This window comes from Diadema antillarum, unplaced genomic scaffold, assembly GCF_040938485.1.
Source record: "Diadema antillarum isolate AM-2024a unplaced genomic scaffold, OU_Dant_1.0 seq00002494_RagTag, whole genome shotgun sequence".
Classification (NCBI taxonomy): domain Eukaryota; kingdom Metazoa; phylum Echinodermata; class Echinoidea; order Diadematoida; family Diadematidae; genus Diadema; species Diadema antillarum.
The window spans coordinates 20,711-38,768 of NW_027273098.1; the positions used below are offsets into that span (position 1 = coordinate 20,711).

The window sequence follows — 18,058 nt, forward strand, 5'->3', positions numbered from 1 at the left end:
TTTGATAACACTGAACAGTCGGTGCTTATTTACGGCGATGGAACTGTGATGTGCATACACGTGACAATGTACCAGGGTAGGCCTATGTCTGTGTATGTATGGGTGCATCCATGCTGTATGTAAATATTTGTTGATGTATATGTATACAGGGTCCACAGATTGACTATTGATTATTGGACATGTTTCTATAAAAGTTGCATAGAGTTCACTCAAAGAAGGGATGCAAAATAAAAAACAAAAATAAAAAAACTTTAAGGCTAAGTTTGCTGAATCTCAAAATCTGATTCACTCTTAGCACTAAAAACATAAAGGTCAATATTCAACACAATTATGATACCTGTGTCTAGTTATCTTTGCCAACAGTTGGTCTCAAGTAAATTTGATTCTTGGTTTAATAATAGTATGCCCTTATAAAAGGTATATTCTGTGCATCACTGTATGCAAAATGATGAAACACCATTTCTTTCTTGCCAGCAGAATTGTCACAAGAGATTGGACTGTATAACGCTCTTAGAGCGTCAATGGCAGCCTTCGTCCAATATAAGACACACGATAACTGCATGATGCACTACTGTTGCAAGAAAGAGTTCTGCAGTAAAGCTACAACGTACACTGCATCTTTTCCACCCTGATTTGTATAGAGTACAAAGATAGCTTGCATAAAGAAAATAAACAGAACAGGACTGGTCTTTAATACAGGCCTTGGGATAATTGTATTCCAAATATAAAGAAAAGAATGCAATATTGCAATGTAAATGATATCACAACATTATCTATCAGAAAATCCATATTTTACCAGTACAGGGAGGCACACTTTGTGTGCAGTCTTGCACAAGGCACCATTCAAAGAATGAGGTTATTACTGTCCAGTCCTGTTACATGGACAATCATGGTCAAATGGTCCTGATCCAAACCAAAGTGGATAATCTCAGGACGTGAGGTGAAAATCATCCAACTACAGACATCACAAGGACAGAGGGCAGCACTGCAGCTGCTACACAGCATATACGTATGTGATAAATACTGCCTACATGTGTTAAATATCGTGTTATAACTGGAGTACAATTTGGAATGATATGGTGGTATAAAAAAACAACACCACAATAATATCATTATACATAGCCAATAAGTTGGTTGTCATGGACACCTTTTCTGTAGTGATACTAAAGTACACATACCTGATGCTATAAACATCATGTCCATTGTATAACACAAACAGCATATCACTTTAATGTTACAGCATTACACAATGATATCATAGGTTTGGCTATATGCAATTGTCTATTTTTTTAAAGGTATTTTCTGCATCTATTCCTTCTACAACACTCTCAATGTTATACACATATGGGATGTCCCAAGTACATGTATCACAATCTCTGAAGTGCTGCATGTGTTTTATTCCTGTGTATGCAAATAACCTTACATTGCATACCAATCATATCAATGCAGTCCACACTCCTCATTGCTTAGAAGGCTGTACACGGGGGAAAAAAGCGAAAAGAACTTATCAAGTACATAACAAGTGAGTTGCATCATGGGGCTACAACGAAATGCATTGCATAATACATGAATTGCATTGTGCATATATTACAAGCATCAGCCCAAGCACACATAAATATATTTTCTTTCCTTCCAAGTTCATTCTTACATGTCAAATAATGGCCAGCCTCTATATCTTCAAGCCACAGTCTGGCTGTGACAGTGATTGTTGGTCTTTGAGAGAATAAATACACCAAATAACTGCTCTGCAAATCCACATTACCCTTATTCATACAATCTTGCTCAGAACCTGATAATTGCAGTGTAAACCATGCAACTCTGGAATATAAGGTAAATGTCATGTATGCATAAATACAACTGGGCTACTAAAACAAACTGTAAAAATATATAAACTACAGCAACCTGTTACCCAGTGTTTTGTACAAATCTACAGAATGTTTTAGCATTTTTTGACACTGCTTTCAGAACACTAGAATATTCAAATCTGATACCTTTTCAACTCCATCAATTTGCTTTCATATCAAGATGTACTCTTGTTGGTGCAGTACTTGTATGAGTCAATTGTCTGAATCAAGGTTGGTGAATCACAAATCTTTTTTTGGACACAGTCATCTGTAATACACAAATATATGCACACAACTTGATCTATCAATATTTCTCTCTTCTTCTGTTATTTTTTTTTTGACCACCTGTTAGACACATTCAAGGATAAAATAATATTCCATCTCAAATGATTAAAAAAAAAACCAAAAAAAAACCCCCCAAAAAACAGAATCCAAACAAAGAATATCACATGCAGTCTGCTAGGCCATTTATAATTCTATGCATAATTCTATGCATAATTCTATGCATATCAGAAGTGATAGTCAGAGAAAACTAGATAACTTAACACACACACCATCATCCTTTTTCAGTTACCACATACCTATCTATTCAATGCAGTGGAGAAGTCGTAGCTTATCTTCATTATCTTTCTGTCAAAAACTACCCTGTATTACTTTAAAAGCGACATTAAATGCATAGCATTCAGAACCTGTCAATTCCACGAATGCATAGTTAACACATATCCTTTATCTGGACATCCAATCAACATTGCTTTCATCTCTTTCACTTACACATACCTGTACTAACTTGCCGCGGTGGTTTTTCACAATACACATACCAACTATAAAACATTGATGAAACAGCCTAGCAGCTCTAGAACAACTTCACACCATATCTCCATGTGGGTACGACATGATACAATATGCACAGAACAAAACGGATTACGCGATAATTCTATACACACTCACAAGCCCACTGTACATTGTATAACTTGTCATTCTAGTATAGATAAGGTGATCATGAGATGCCTTACAAGCGCATTTTTTTTTTTGAAAAAAAAAGAAAGTCAGCACCAGAGTGAGAACGGTAATGAAGGCTGTGATGTCTGGTCCAACTACATGCACCACAGTCGTTGCTATGATCCACTGGGGTACAGACCTACGCTCGGTCTTCCCATCACTGGGCGGGGTTCAGAGTAGTCCTACATAGCTCTGCCCCAACCTGGGTCTTGGAAAGTTTTCATCTTGGCCTAGAAAGAACATTGTGACATTCAGTCTCAAACAGTCATGAGAAAATGAAACACAGGGGATCTAGACCTCGTGCAATGAGGTCTCCATCCAAAACAAATACATAGAAGCAATCTTTAGAATATTAGCACAATGCATCTGCATGTCAGTTCTATCTGCATGTATGTGCAGATATATAGCAGGCATTAAAGGATATCTCCTCTATTTTGTCAAGTCAAACTTTTTAGTCAAAAACAGCCTGTTTCTTCACACATTTTCCCATCTTCACATTTTGGCACATCTATAATGATATCTTAATACAATTTATCTAAGTTAACTACAGAAACTACATAGAAAAGTTTTAAAAAATTATTCAGTCAGTTTCCATCGTTACACTTTCTAGACAAAGACCTTGCATGCTCCATCCTCCCAGGCTATCATGTCTTGTGGCAATCCTTGTGAAATGCAAAATGAATAAACAAATAAATAATCATTTATCCAGCAGGTAATCGTCTTTATTCCCCCCACCCTAAATTTGTTTTCTTCAATGGGATACCATATCTAACTCTTTGTGCATCATAAACATAACCCTGTTGTGACACAATAATGCACTGCATGAATGGAGGTAGTCTGAGACATGCTTGTGACTGCCCTGTGCATTGCCCTTGCTTGCTTACAACTGCATACATCAGGAGCACTCTGCAAAATGCTCAGAGCTAAACACATACTGCTGATGGATCTCATAGCTCTCATGCCGTTCATCAGAGCTCGATGTCTGCCTTACTGTGTTTGAGTGCAAAGTAAAACAAAAAGACGATGCACACACAACTCTGCACAGTGATCAACGGAGTCACCCATGCGACCGAGGCTTACAAAGAGGAACAAGGGGTGGTAATTGGAAGTTCCTAAGCTATATGTTTACTACGAAACCACCATGAGTACCTTTGGATAACAATACGGCAAATAAGGAAGTGACATGGATTTCTACCATTGCTGCAGCTTATAGGGTGACAAGAGTCTAGCTTAACCTCATATTCATGTGTTATAATTATGTAATCATTTTTGAAGGTGGATATCACGATATTATTTAAAACTTGAACGCAGACAACTATTTTCAAGTTGCATCTTTACCCTTACTTCAAGATAAAATTCAGACAGACATGAATACAAAAATGGAAAACTTGCCACTTTTTTTTCCATATCAAATTCCCTCTATTCAATTCGCCTTTTTGCCCAAACTGACTTTTTGCATAAAATACCTCATCAGACTTCTTTTGCAAACATGTCATGCATACAAAATACTACTTGCTGCAAATGAAATTTACTTCGATGACCATGAGGGGAACAAAAGTGTCATAAAGAAATATCATAACTATGGACAGCACATGATTCTTTGACCTCTCTCACTGGCAAGCATCTATCACTCTCACACAAGAGCCTACCTAAAAGAAACCTTGACGTCACAATATCACATGACAAAAAGAGGGAATTTTACACTGAAAATGCACTCAAACTCAACAGCGGCACCAGTGTCAATCAATGTCCGATGCAGCTTAGCATGACGATGCTTGCTACAGGGCTTCTGCAAGTACGAATAAGAGCAACAAACATGCATAACAAAACCTTAAACTGAGCTTCAAGGTGTACTACATGACAACAAATACCATCAAAGTCAGGAGCGGGGAAAGCCCCTTCATTTCTCTTCGGGCGGGTGAGATGTAGACACTTGTGTTATCATAACTATTACGTAATCATTATAAAACAATGCATACAGAGTGTCTGTGAAAAAAAAAAACCAACTAGTTACTACCAGGATATCGACACATGGAATTCATAAAGGTGATTTTTAGCTGCATTGAGACATCAAGGATCTAGGGTGTTTTTCAACTTTGTGACATTTCACAAAATTTCAGAAATAGTCCACTGCAATACAGCATTCACGGTTCAAATCTCTCTCTCTCTCTCTTTTTTTTTTTCAACAGCACACATTAAGATGAAGAGAATGAGTTGATCTCTATTTACATAAGTCAACAGTATATAACTGTGGCAATATTTTCTGCTCTCACTAACATGAGTCACTATAGGAGAAAGACGGCTGGCTTTAAATAGCCAGACAGAGATACACTTCTCTTCTATGTTAATCACTCTACTTCCATGCCTTCACACTGGACTTCCTCTCTCCTTATCCCAAGAGTTGATTGCATATTTCAACATAAACCAAGTAAGTCATTCCATTTTGACACCACTGAAAATATGTCTGAACTTCATGCTTAAATGGTACTTGGTGTTAAGAAATCTAAATTTGTTTGTTTGTTTTTCTTTTCCTGTGTGAACCACAAAGAGAGAGTCACATGACCAGATAACCTCCAGCACCATATATTGATCATTTTGCACAACCTTGTGTGGAAATATAATTCCACATTAGCACAACTGATAAAGGAGAGTTTACATACACATCGTATAAAATTACAAAAGGACTTCCATTAATGCGGCAGTGGGCCCCCACTGTGCATGTCCACAAGGTTTGTCTGTACTAACCAACACCACGCAACATCAAACAATTCCTCACACATTGACAATGCTTTGACTATTCAAAGACAAGACCAGCCTCATTTTAAATATCAAAACTTCTGCCACTTTTGTCAGTTGGATACCAATAGGTGCACAATCTTCCTTCCCTACGTAGCCGGCACCTGGACGACACAGGCTCCAGCTCTGCCCGGGTTTAGGGAAGCAGCCTTTGGAAGAAATCAGACAGTATTTGACATTAGGCAGAATTACTCAACAAATCAAAATAATGAATACAAACTGAAAGGAGTGGGTGGGGCGGGGTGAGAGTGGCAACCTTTGTTTGCCTGAAGCATGTATGCTGGTTGCTCATATTTTCAGATCTATGCACCATTGCATATCTCCGTATTTTCATCATAAATCAATTCAGTGGTTTCTTGTGATAACATCACAAAGATTTGACAAGATTGCAGACAAATATTAAAGATATTTCAGCACACTGAAAATGATGCTGTCTCAACGCAATGGATCAATACAAAGTTGCTTCTCTACTGCAGTTAACTTGTTTTTTGACCACATATCTTTTATCCATTAAGAAGTCATGAATGCTTCTGGCGAGTTTTGTAATATTTAATGTGTTCTTGATGTGAAAACTGCTTAACCCGTTGAGGACGAGTCTCGAGTATACTCGGGCAAGCGTTTATGGGAAATGCGTGTTGTTGCAAAATCAAATCGTCCTCAACGGGTTAAAATGTGCAGTAAAGATCTTGAGTGATTGAACATACACACATACACATAAAATCAATAGTCTTCAGTACAACACTTTTCATAAAACTTTTACAGTCATCAGACTCAATGCCATTATTTATCTGACATAGGTATATACATAACATGCAATGACTACAGACTGAATATGGAATCTTGCTGTTATTTCTGCTTTGTACTCACTGGACTCCATTCACCCGTTTGTGGATCAAAGCACTCAACGGCACTGAGATATGTCTGTCCATCGTAGCCCCCAACTGCAAAGACTCGATCTCCAAGCACTGCTACGCCCACAGCATCCCGGCAGAGGCTCATTGGGGAAACCAAGCACCATGTGTCTGACCTCGGGTCATACCTAGATGAAATGAAATCCTTCTTCTATTAGGAGATGGACTGAACAAACTTTTACACTGCCACTTGAGACTATTATTAGTGATGCTGTAAGGAACGCATATCAGCAAATTATGATTTTACCCAATGTACATGTACAAACAAATAAATCTTGATTGGTATGCTGTTCATTTGGTTGTTAAAACATTTGTTTGAAAAATGAGTGACAGGAACCCTTTTCAATGAGGAGAGTCTGAAACTGTGAAAGCAGTGATTAAAAATGTGATATTTGCATGGTCTGAAATGTTGATGTCATGTTCTTACTTTTTAAACATGCCTGCTTCCACTGCTTTGCACGAGGTGACTAGCTGTACTTCCTTTTACACACAGGTAGCAGCTAACGCAATCAAACCCATTTTGCATTTGTGCAAAATGTACGTACGCACAATATACAGTACCTCCCTGTTTGGCATTAACTGGAACCAGATGGCAAAATCAGAGCTGAAAGTTATTCTGTTTTGAACAGTTAAAAAATCCTATAGACTACATATCATACAGAATTGGAATCAATGCTTAACAATGTATTTAACCATTTTTACTCTTATAATCAATTCAAATAAGTACTTTGTGACTTAGCATGGTTCTGAAACTGAAAATTTGCACTATTAACCAACGAAACAGAACTTGACCCCCCCCCAAAAAAAAAAAAAAAAAAAAAAAAAAAAAAAATATCCAGCACCGCTTACCTCTCCACACAATCAAACTGCTTTGATGACGGCTGGTTAGCGGGGGAGTCATGTCCCCCGATGGCGTATAGACAGCCATTGCAGACGGCCACCCCCAGACCACCGCGACGCTTGGACATGGGGGCACACAGGGACCATCGGTTGGTGTGGGGGTCATAGACCTCCATGGACCTCAAGCATGCACTTCCGTCACGTCCACCGACTGCATACAATCTGTTGGCCATTCATCACATGGGGAAGGAACACAAAATATGACTCCCAGCTGATTCACTGAACTTGACAGCCACTACACACATACCCAATGAACATCTGATGAAGCCAAACTTATGTGAGCTTTTGATGGATGATAGATGTTCAAGAACCTTCATCACACTCTTTTTGAGGATTACATACCAGTGGTACACATGATGTTAGAATACTGTACCACAAACCTCTCTTCCTCATGTACATCATCAGGCAAATTTTCAAACAGCACAAAACCCTCCTCACAGTGTTTGTGTTAAGATGAAACACAAAGGAAGAAAGCTTTGTAAAAGGCTGAAATATGAAGATAAGGCAGGGCTGCACACTAACCCATTTTTTTACAGGTCCATTTCTGGAAAGGTTACTGGTCTGACAGTGATTTGTGCTGGTCAGGGACTGTTGGACCAGTGCCAGTGTGCAGCGTTGGATAAAAAAAGATTCAACTAACTGCACTTATGAATAACATCAACTACTGTACCTGGCAATAAAATCTGTTGGTACTGCTTTACTGCCTGGTTGTCTTGACTGGTGAGCAAGCTTTATTTAATAGCATTGTCAACATGCTCATTTGTTAAGCTATAAATGACTAAAAAGAAACAGGAGACAAAATCCGTGTACCCAAAGCAGAATAAAAGTTTTTTTTAAACCCACATCATTCTTTTGGAGCACGGTGATGGTTGTCTATAACACTACTTAAAAAGAAAAAAGAGAGAGCTGGCAAATCCTCACATAGAAAATATTGATTCATGATTTATCATAAATTACCATATTTCATTACTGGAAATATAATTCAGCAGATTTTACCACAGTGTCAAACTGCCAGCGAGCAGTAATTTTATAGAACCACTCTCATATGATACCTGAAACCATTTCTTAACATTGACACAAGAAATCATATACTGATTTTTTAAATTGAGCTAACATATTGTTTGATAATGGTAGACAAAAACTCTTGCATTTCTTTATTCATTTGGTTATCAAACCTGCCACTTTCCTTCAGATTAAAAATAAAAAGAAATGATTGTGAAGTGCTGCATTTCTTGATAAAATCACCTTCAGACAATTTAAGCAGGACATTGAGATATATAATCCAACGCTAATATGAACATAACTATTTTTGTTCCAACAAAAATTGTCCTGCATTCAGTGAAAAAGAAAAGAAAAGTGTTACGAAAGAAAAGAAAGAGGATGGCTGATGCCCACAAAACTCACTTTCTATCCAGGACTGCCACACCAACAGTGCTTCTGGGCGTCGACATAGGAGCTACATAACTCCACTGCTTGCTGTGGGGGTCATACCTCTCTACTGATGCCAAGTAACTCCATCCGTCATGTCCCCCCACCGCATACATGGGACCTTCCAGTACGCCGACACCTGCAGCACAAGGTTGATGGTTGTTACAATGACTATGTGACAAGGGTTTCTGATAAAATGCATTCGCACTCCTGACTCTACTGAAAAAAACAAACCAAAACAAAGCAAAAACAAATACATTTAACTTCATGAAAACAGCTTCTGAATGAAAGGAATTGTATCATGACACTACAGAAAAAAACATTTTTATTGTAAGCTCTGAAGTCACTGAGCAATGCCCTCTTTTATCTTTTCAATTTGAGATACACCACTACTTTCAGAATTTCTATTCAGACATTATATGTTAGTCTTCTTTCAAGATTGATTGGCAGGCTGTTCACAGCATTCTACAGTTTAGTGTTTTTCATTTCTCTTTTATGTACACAGCAGGCTGTAGACATTATTTACCACTATTTGAATTAGACGAGACAAACTGTAAGATAATACGCGTAGGCAATAACCTTTGATGAGCTCTTCCACTGTGCACTCAATATTGAGTGTGCATGTCAATAAACATCAGAAATAGCTATGCATACTTTAGATCGAACTGTCTCTGGTTTTGAAGCACTGCTTTAAGTCTATTCAATTTTACATAAGCATGACAGGTACTTCTGGGTTGTTTCTGCCAATCACTAGAGGAGGTCTAGCACATGAATCACATCATGACACCTGTTTACAGAGAGCAAGCGTATCAGGCATTTAACAAAGACTTCATGAATTCTCACATTATGAGAATTCATGAAGTCTTTGTTAAATGCCTGATACGCTCTGATTACCTGTAAGATACCCTCTGAGTATCGAACATTAAAAGTCCACTTGGTAGTTGTTCAATCCAAAGATGATGGTACACTTCTGACACTACTCTTTTGAACTGAAATGAACTGAACTACTCACCAAGTCCATGCCTATGGGTGCCCATAGGGGGCAGCATATTCCACGTCTTTGAGGCCGGGTAATAGCACTCAACGGTATTAAGCGTCTTCAAGCCATCGCGACCACCCACCACATAAAGCTTGTCGTTGATGACGGCAACACCAAACTGGAGTCTCCGCCCGCTCATGTGACCAACGTGAGTCCAGACATTGGTACGCAGCTCATACTTTTCTATGTTTGTCGCACCTGTATGGAACATCAGTGACACAGAAATCATGATAACTTGAGATCATTATTGAAACCCATTATTTGCTTTAAAATGAAATGAAAACCAAAATCACACACACATGCACATGCACACAAACACACAAAATATCATTAAAACAAAACAGGAAAATAAAATATACATGCATGTGCTACCTACCTATGGTAGAATGACACAGGAATAAAAAGCTTCGCCAGGTGCACTTTTCCCAGCCTAACCTGCTCCATTACCTTTGGTACTGTCCATTCCTCCCACAGCATAGAGGGCGCCAACAGTGGACTTCCTTGGCTTTGTCCGTGCACTCTGCATCAGGGGTCTCCTCTCCGGGAGGAGGTGGTATTTCATGGCATCCATGATGAGTCGCTGGCACTTTTCATCCCCTTTGAAGAGAGAATTTGTGTCCACAGCATCGCTAAGAAACTGAACAGAGATGGTTTCTCAGTAATTGCATTGGTAAGAATTTGTTTTTACTTTACAGACAACACAACATAGACATCAAAGTCATATCAAGACAATGTACTGAACCACTTCATAATTGAATGCAGACACCACATGATTCCTGTTCTTAAAGAAAGTATGTGTACAGTGAAAAAAAAAGTCATTGAAAATTTGGCTGACACTTAATGGAATGTAAATATTGGCTCACCTGATTTATTAGTATGAAAGAAAGAAACATCATCTCCGGAATGGAGTTAAGCATCTCGCATATCCTCTGGAAATTGCCTAGCAGTATAAGTACACTGGAGAATGATACTTCAATGAATTCAACAAATTCAATTTTTAACTGTGAAGTATGACGGACCTCTATTAATCAAAACATTTTCTGCAAAATAATTGATCTATCAGTAACCAAACACATCTATACCACGCTTATTTCATACCTTTCATTCCCAGCAATATCAAAGTTTGCAAAGAAAGCGGAATACGTCATCAAATTCTCAAACATTAACGTACCTGTGGAGATAGAAGTGGAAGCCTGATGTGTTCAAGCAGCTTAGAGATGTCACTTTTGCGACACGCAGTTTCATTGGCAGCCCAGGCCAGCAGGGCATAGTACACCGTCTCCTCATTGGGAACATTGAGGTCATCGCTGGAGAAGAGGTTGCACACTTCCTCCCAACCCAGCATCATGAACTCTTGGTTCTGGGTGACCTCCACAAAGTGCTCCTGTCAAGAAAAAAAAAAGTAATGTACTATCCATATTTGATACTGGGTATTGTTAATAAGAAATTGCTTTTGTTGGCGTAAAGGGAACGAGGTTCGGGAGAAAGTGTGATCAACAGCATGGTCTCAATTTCTTAACACTTGTCCATTGATATTTACACAATAGACAGTGCATTTGTAATTTGTATTGGTAATAGTATGGCAACAATTCAAACTTGAGGAGCAGTAGGAGTGTAACATTCTGTTCATACAAAGCAAGTCATTACATGCTTTAAAATCTTAACTCTGAATGTGCTAGATGCATGACACTGCTGTTAACTGGGAGGGGAACATGTGTTAAATAATTATGAATTCGAAATTTAGTGTCCCTGACGGAACACTCACACATTTTGAGTCAATACAAAAATTATTGTATTTATATTGCAACAAGTCATACAGTATTCCTCATTGATTGTGATAAGCACATACAGTATTACATTAAACAATTAGTAATCTCACAAAACTAAAATGGACAAATAGTTTTATCATACTTTGAATCTGTATCTTCTTTGCACAATTTGTTCATTAGAAACACCAGTAAATGAAATTAAATGAATAATTACTTTGATGCACTGTGCAACCATCATAGAAATATGAGTGAGTATGGATGTTGCTCCCATCTGAAACATGGACCTGTGATAGAATAAGGTAAAACTCGAAGTGCTTCTCACCATGGTATAATTGTGTGCTGCCCGGAGGAGATCTGAACAGCTCTGCCTGTCTGCAAACGAGCGAATTCCGAGGCAGTTGGAGGGGTGGAGCTGCTTGACCAGAAAGCCACAGCAGGCCTCTACAACTTCAGACAGCTGCAATATACTGGCTGTTGCTAGCAGCTTCTCCACATTGGTTTCTTTCAGAACAACTTCACCTGTAAGCAAAATACAAGTTACACAAATATTGATCATTACAGAGCAGGGCAAGTTTCTCTTTTATATCACACAACTACAATTAATACACCCAACACGTGCATGGCATGACAGTCACACATTCAGTAATAAGTAACTTACATATTGTTGAGGGTACCAGAAATGTCTCATTATTTTCAATAATTGTTCATTTCATTTTATGCATTTATTGTACCCCTATATGCTGTAGTTCGCCAAACAGTTCTGCTTTAACAAAAAACTTAGGAGGTTAGCTGGACATAACCCAGCACATATACCACTAATACCAGGTAATTTTGATTTACAACATAACACTTTCCTTGAAGACCCCAGCTTTATTTCCTGGGACTATTTCACTTATCTTGAAAAGTTCTGCCTAAAACTGTCATTTGCTCAAATTCAACATGTTTTCTCTTTTGTCAAATACCTGATCCTTAGAATTAGATGTTTAGGATTATGATAAGGATGAAAGTTACTGTCTGATACACCAACTGGCTATTGTGTTAAAGAATAGGATCTCCAGTTGAACATGGATTAGGCCAAGGACTAGAAAATGGATGTTTCAGACCTATTTTAGATGAAGTGAAGAATAAACCTAAAAAGACTGGAATCATGATATAAATCCAATCCTCTATCAAAATGCCCAGTCCAAGAATAATGCTGCTTTATATATTAACATGATGTTAAAATAAAACAAAACAAAATAAACATAATAAATGTAGGCCTACCTGTGTAGATATACTGAATGCAGGCCTTCAGAGCCGCTGGGTCCATTCCCCACAACTGGATCTCTGTCTCATGGGACTCACGTAGATTGTTGGTGAACATTGCAGCAAAGTAATCTGACACCGAGCTCAGGACGAGCCGGTGTGCTGGGATCCGAACATCACCCACAATAAGGACAACATCTGTGAGTTGTCGCCTGTGTTCAAAAAGAATTGAGACAGAGCGTTCATTCCAGTGACAATTTGTATCTCCTCTTTGATTTAAAAGAGTGATGCAACTCACTTCTGAGTTTATCAAGCATGATTGATTATCATTCTCAAAGCCTCATGTCTTCAACCATTTAAGGACATATGGAGGGGATTCCAAAGTCACATGCCTGCATGGCTGTAAAACTCAATGTTGAGCATAAAGTATACAAAAGTAGGAGCACACTGGTTGACTGTATTAGACAATAAGCTAACATGTCGAAGAGTGCCTTTCAGAGTGCCTTATTTAAGAGAATCTCTGAAGGCGACTATCAAATTGAAATACAGTATACTGCAACACAAATTCAGAGAAAGCAGCATGCAGAGGAAAAGAAATACAATTAAGTCAAACTAATGCCCACGTAATGTAACTAAGTGAATACAATCTTGACTGCTAAAATACAAGTACTCAAATTAGGCTATCAATTACAGTGTACTTTGGACATGAAAAACAATAAGGGACACAACATACAAGGAAAGCTAAATGATTTCGAAATTGAAATGTTTTGATTTTTTATGCCTTTTTTCATTTTTATCTCATCATCTTGCATCACTTCCTTGTTCTTTAGGGAAGGTAAGAAACTATCAAGAAATGTAATTCATGCTGTCTTGGGCTGCGTTTATCAACTTTCCCCTGTTTAAACGGCTTTCGATAGCCCTTTTGAAAGCCCTTTCCATAGCCCTTTCGAGAGCCCTTTCCAAAGCCCTGACTGCCTGTACTATTAATGTGCCGCTTGTTTTCTAAGAAGGGACGGCGAAAAGCAATTACCATCATAAAGATATATCTTCCTTTGAGAGTGACGAGTCATGATGCAATGCCACATGAATCAATTGTCTTCCTATCTGTGAGGCAGCTCCAGTTTAGCACATACTTCAAATATTTCTGAGTGGTGGCATGAGACTTTGGCTGCATTTATCAACTTTCCCCTGTTTAAACGGCTTTCGATAGCTCTTTCCAAAGCCCTTTAGAAACGGCTTTCAAAATAGTTGCATTTATCAACTCTCTTCACGAACACGATTTTTTAACTGGCCTGCCACTGCACAGCTGCATTGCACAATTTGACCCGAGGAGAAGAGGTCATAAGGCGTGCATTGTTCGTAACTGAAGTACAAAACTACAAAGCCGTTTCAAAACAGATTTGCATTTATCAACTTCCAAAAGGCTTTTACAAACTGGTTTCTGAAATCCTGTTCAGGAAACCTGTTTGGATAGCCACAAATTTGGAGCTTTCGAAAAGGCTTTCCTAAAGGGCTTTCAAAACAGCTTTGCGTTTATCAACTCGTAAAAATTCCTTGAAAGCTGTTTGGATAATCTGTTTCTGCCGAGAAAGGAGAGTTGATAAACGCACCCTTTCGTAAAGGCTTTCCTAAAGGGCTTTCAAAACAGCTTTGCGTTTATCAACTCGTAAAAATTTCTTGAAAGCTGTTTGGATAACCTGTTTCTGCCGAGAAAAGGAGTTGATAAACGCACCCTTAGTTGCATTCAAGCTCATAAATGCATGATATACAGAAAACCTATGAATACTGAAGTGGGAGGCTGTTGGCACGGTGATATGCTCTCTCCTCCAACAGTGTTCTAATGTTGGTAGAGAACCCTTTTGAGACAGCCCATGCACCTGTGAAGATAGCCTTGCATCTTCTTGAATGTCCTCTCAGCATGGTTGATGGAGAAGAAGTGTTCACCCTCTGTGGGGCTCTCCTCCACACTCTCCCCCCACGGGCCCGCCGAGGAGAGGGAGTGGGATGAGCCGTTGAGGCTGATACTCCGTCTTGTCGCCAGCTTGGGATCGGAGTTTGTGTCCTACATGTATGCTGTGACAATCACAATGAATTTTTAAAAAATGAACAAACAAACAAACATCAGAATAAAACAAATGAAAGACAAAGAAGATGAAAAAGAAGGGGGTGAACTGTAAGGGGGCAATTCCATGGGAATGTGGACATGGCACTAAAATTTCAACTTTATCATATTGCAAAAGAATTACTCATTATGTGTTACCCATATATTGAAGTTAAAGAAACTCAAAGAATTATATCAATCGGTCAAATATTTCCCGAGAAACAGCTACAAATGTTGAAGACAATTTTTCAGTCATCCAAATTGCTAAAATGCATGCGTAACTTGATATAATTTTTTTTGATAGAAAAATTCTGCTAGCACTTCAATTAATTCATTTTAAAGAAGCAAATTGGTTCTACTTCAGTCTCCCATGAGGAAATTTTTATGCCACCTTCAAAAAATTCTAATCACCACATGAAAGTTCAGCCCTTGAGCCATGTAACGCGAGTTACCGAAACAAGAAATATTTTTCATTCTGAAGGAAGCAGTGGAGGTAATTTGTTGGGAATCATAATTTTCTAAATTCATCACACCCTGATACTGTACACAGGATGTTGACTTGAATAAACACTGTTATCACATTAAAAAATGTCAATGAAAAGTGTAACGCGAGTTACCATGTAACGCGAGTTACCGGCATGTAATGCGAGTTACCAACTACAAACACAAGTTTCCCCCAACATAAGCAAATTTTAGCACTTAATTGAGCTAGATTGTGGTGTAAACAATCAAATGCAGTGCTATACACACTATGCTGGACTGAAACAAAGGAGGGCAGCCTAATAAACTGTGATTAGCATCAAGGCCACTGATCACATGCCACATTGAAGAGTCTAGCCTGGCTTTCACTGCATACTGTACATGTATCCAGCAGTGAATGAGACCATTAGATTTATCTTTTGAATTTCCTGCATCAGTATTACAGAATTTTTATTACAGAATGCTATAAAGCACAGCAAGTGTTAGTTCTAATCCTTGTTCGGTGGTCTACTGAAGATGACACCTGTCCGGAGATCATGAGGTTGTGGGTTCGAATCCTGCTCAAGTAGGGTGTATGCCCATGATTTTTTATCATGGCTACTAATAAAACACTGATCAATTCAGTGAGCTTATCAACGTTGATGTAGGGCAATTTGTCCATCAGTTGCAATGAAAACATCTCAACGGAAGAATTTCATGAATTTGAATAATTATGCAGTACCCACTGCATGTTATAAGGATTAGAACCAGCACTTGCTGTCGGGCGAAAGCACGGTGGTCTAGTGGAGATGACACCTGTCCGGTGATCAGGAGGTCGTAAGTTTGAATACTGCTTGAGTATGTACGCCCATGACTTTTTTATCATGGCTACTACTAAAACACTGATCAATTCAGTGCTTATTTACGTCGATGTAGGGTAATAAGCCAGTTCGTATACACTGTAGCTCATGTACACATTGGTACAAATGACCTTTCTTTTTCCTCAGTTGGTTCGGCACTTCACTTGTTTTCAAAGCAGCATAATGCATAAGCTTGCATGACATAACAATTTATGGAACTTCTGTTCAAAAAAAAGAATGAACTTGCATTTAGATCAGGGGATCAGAATACTCCAATCAGTTTATAATTTAGCAGGCATCCATTTCATTGTTTTGTATTGAATGCAGTAACAGCTTATTTCCGTTTATATTGCAAAATACCATTCTTGCTGTCAGGTAGATGTGCTGGCAAGCATCATTTAGATACGGATCGCATGAATAATCATCGCATCACAGATGCTTATGTCAGTGAATTTACAAACCAAAATGCCTGTTCGTACAAATGATCTTTTTTTGTTCATGCACAAAGTGGAATTACGAACTGGTCTTTTTGTCAATCAGTTGCAAAGAAATGTACTGCAAGTAGTTTTCACTCCTCACAAAGATATTGAATTTTTGAAAGATTGTAAGCTGTTTCGTAAACTTGTATATACAAAGGGTTTGATACTTTTATGTTTTTTTTTTAAAGACTTTCAACATTTTTCATCTTCACACTCTGAAACTTACAATGTAATAATACACCTATATCATCTAGTATATATTCAAACATATTCAAGGTCTCTATGAGGAGTGAAGCTCTTATTAGTCTTAAACACACTCTTCTATTGGGTTTATTAGTAAAATATTTGTTTAACATTTATTCGTTTTACTATCTACACAAATAAGCATCTCTCAGATTATTCAACACAAGATGCAGTGCCATCAGAACAATTGTATGTCATCAATTTGTGTCACCCTGTGTTAGTGGACATAATGTAACGCGAGTTACCGTAACGCGAGTTACCGACATAAAGGCTCCCTACATTTTTCCAGGTCATTGTTACTCAACTTTGATATTGTTAATTTATGAGTCCTAACCCACTATCAATTCAAGGTAGGAAAACTTTTATCAAGATTGTCTAGTATGAGGAGACTTTCCAAAAAGAGGTCTTCATAGAATTGACCATGTCCTTTTTGTGTAACGCGAGTTACCGAAATTAAATGATTCAAGAATCCCAACATGTTTGTCCTTTATTTTTCTTTTTGGATTCATTTAGTTGGTGTATGTCTACTTAACCCATGATGAAAAAAGTAACTTGTAGATCCTACCAATTACAAAGATATTGGCACATTATCCCAAAAATGTACCCATTATTTGTAACGCGAGTTACCGTGGAATTGCCCAAGGAAGTTTTGTTTTTATAGAATAGTGCTTGACCTTGGCCACAGAAAAATGTTATCAATATCAATCATGTCTTTCCCATCAACACCTGTGCTAAGAGTTAGACAGTAAATGGGGTATCTACTAAGGCTATATATAGCCCGTACCGTATGAAGCAAGATATCAAGCACCCTCACAGAATTTGTTTTGCACAACAGTTGTCAATGCAGGATAAACAACATGACCAACATAAATACAGACCATTTAAAGGAGAATCAAACCAGAATATAATATGTGGATTAAGGGAATGCAGCAATTTAGTATGAGAACACACTTCAACGAACTTTACAGAAAATCTGTTGAAAGGT

General features: G+C 38.1%; 1 protein-coding gene across 1 annotated transcript; it reads right to left on the reverse strand.

Annotated features, from left to right (window-relative positions):
* Nucleotides 1–4,774: 4,774 nt before the first annotated feature.
* Nucleotides 4,775–14,991, reverse strand: LOC139714882 (kelch-like protein 5). The gene is made up of 10 exons (XM_071626529.1): nt 14,809–14,991; nt 12,950–13,143; nt 12,009–12,205; nt 11,089–11,301; nt 10,365–10,554; nt 9,891–10,115; nt 8,855–9,017; nt 7,400–7,612; nt 6,507–6,678; nt 4,775–5,788 (listed from the first exon to the last, which is right to left on the reverse strand). The coding sequence occupies exons 1-10, from the start codon at nt 14,826–14,828 to the stop codon at nt 5,729–5,731; spliced, it is 1,647 nt and encodes a 548-aa protein (XP_071482630.1). The 5' UTR covers nt 14,829–14,991; the 3' UTR covers nt 4,775–5,728.
* Between the last annotated feature and the right edge of the window lie 3,067 nt (nt 14,992–18,058).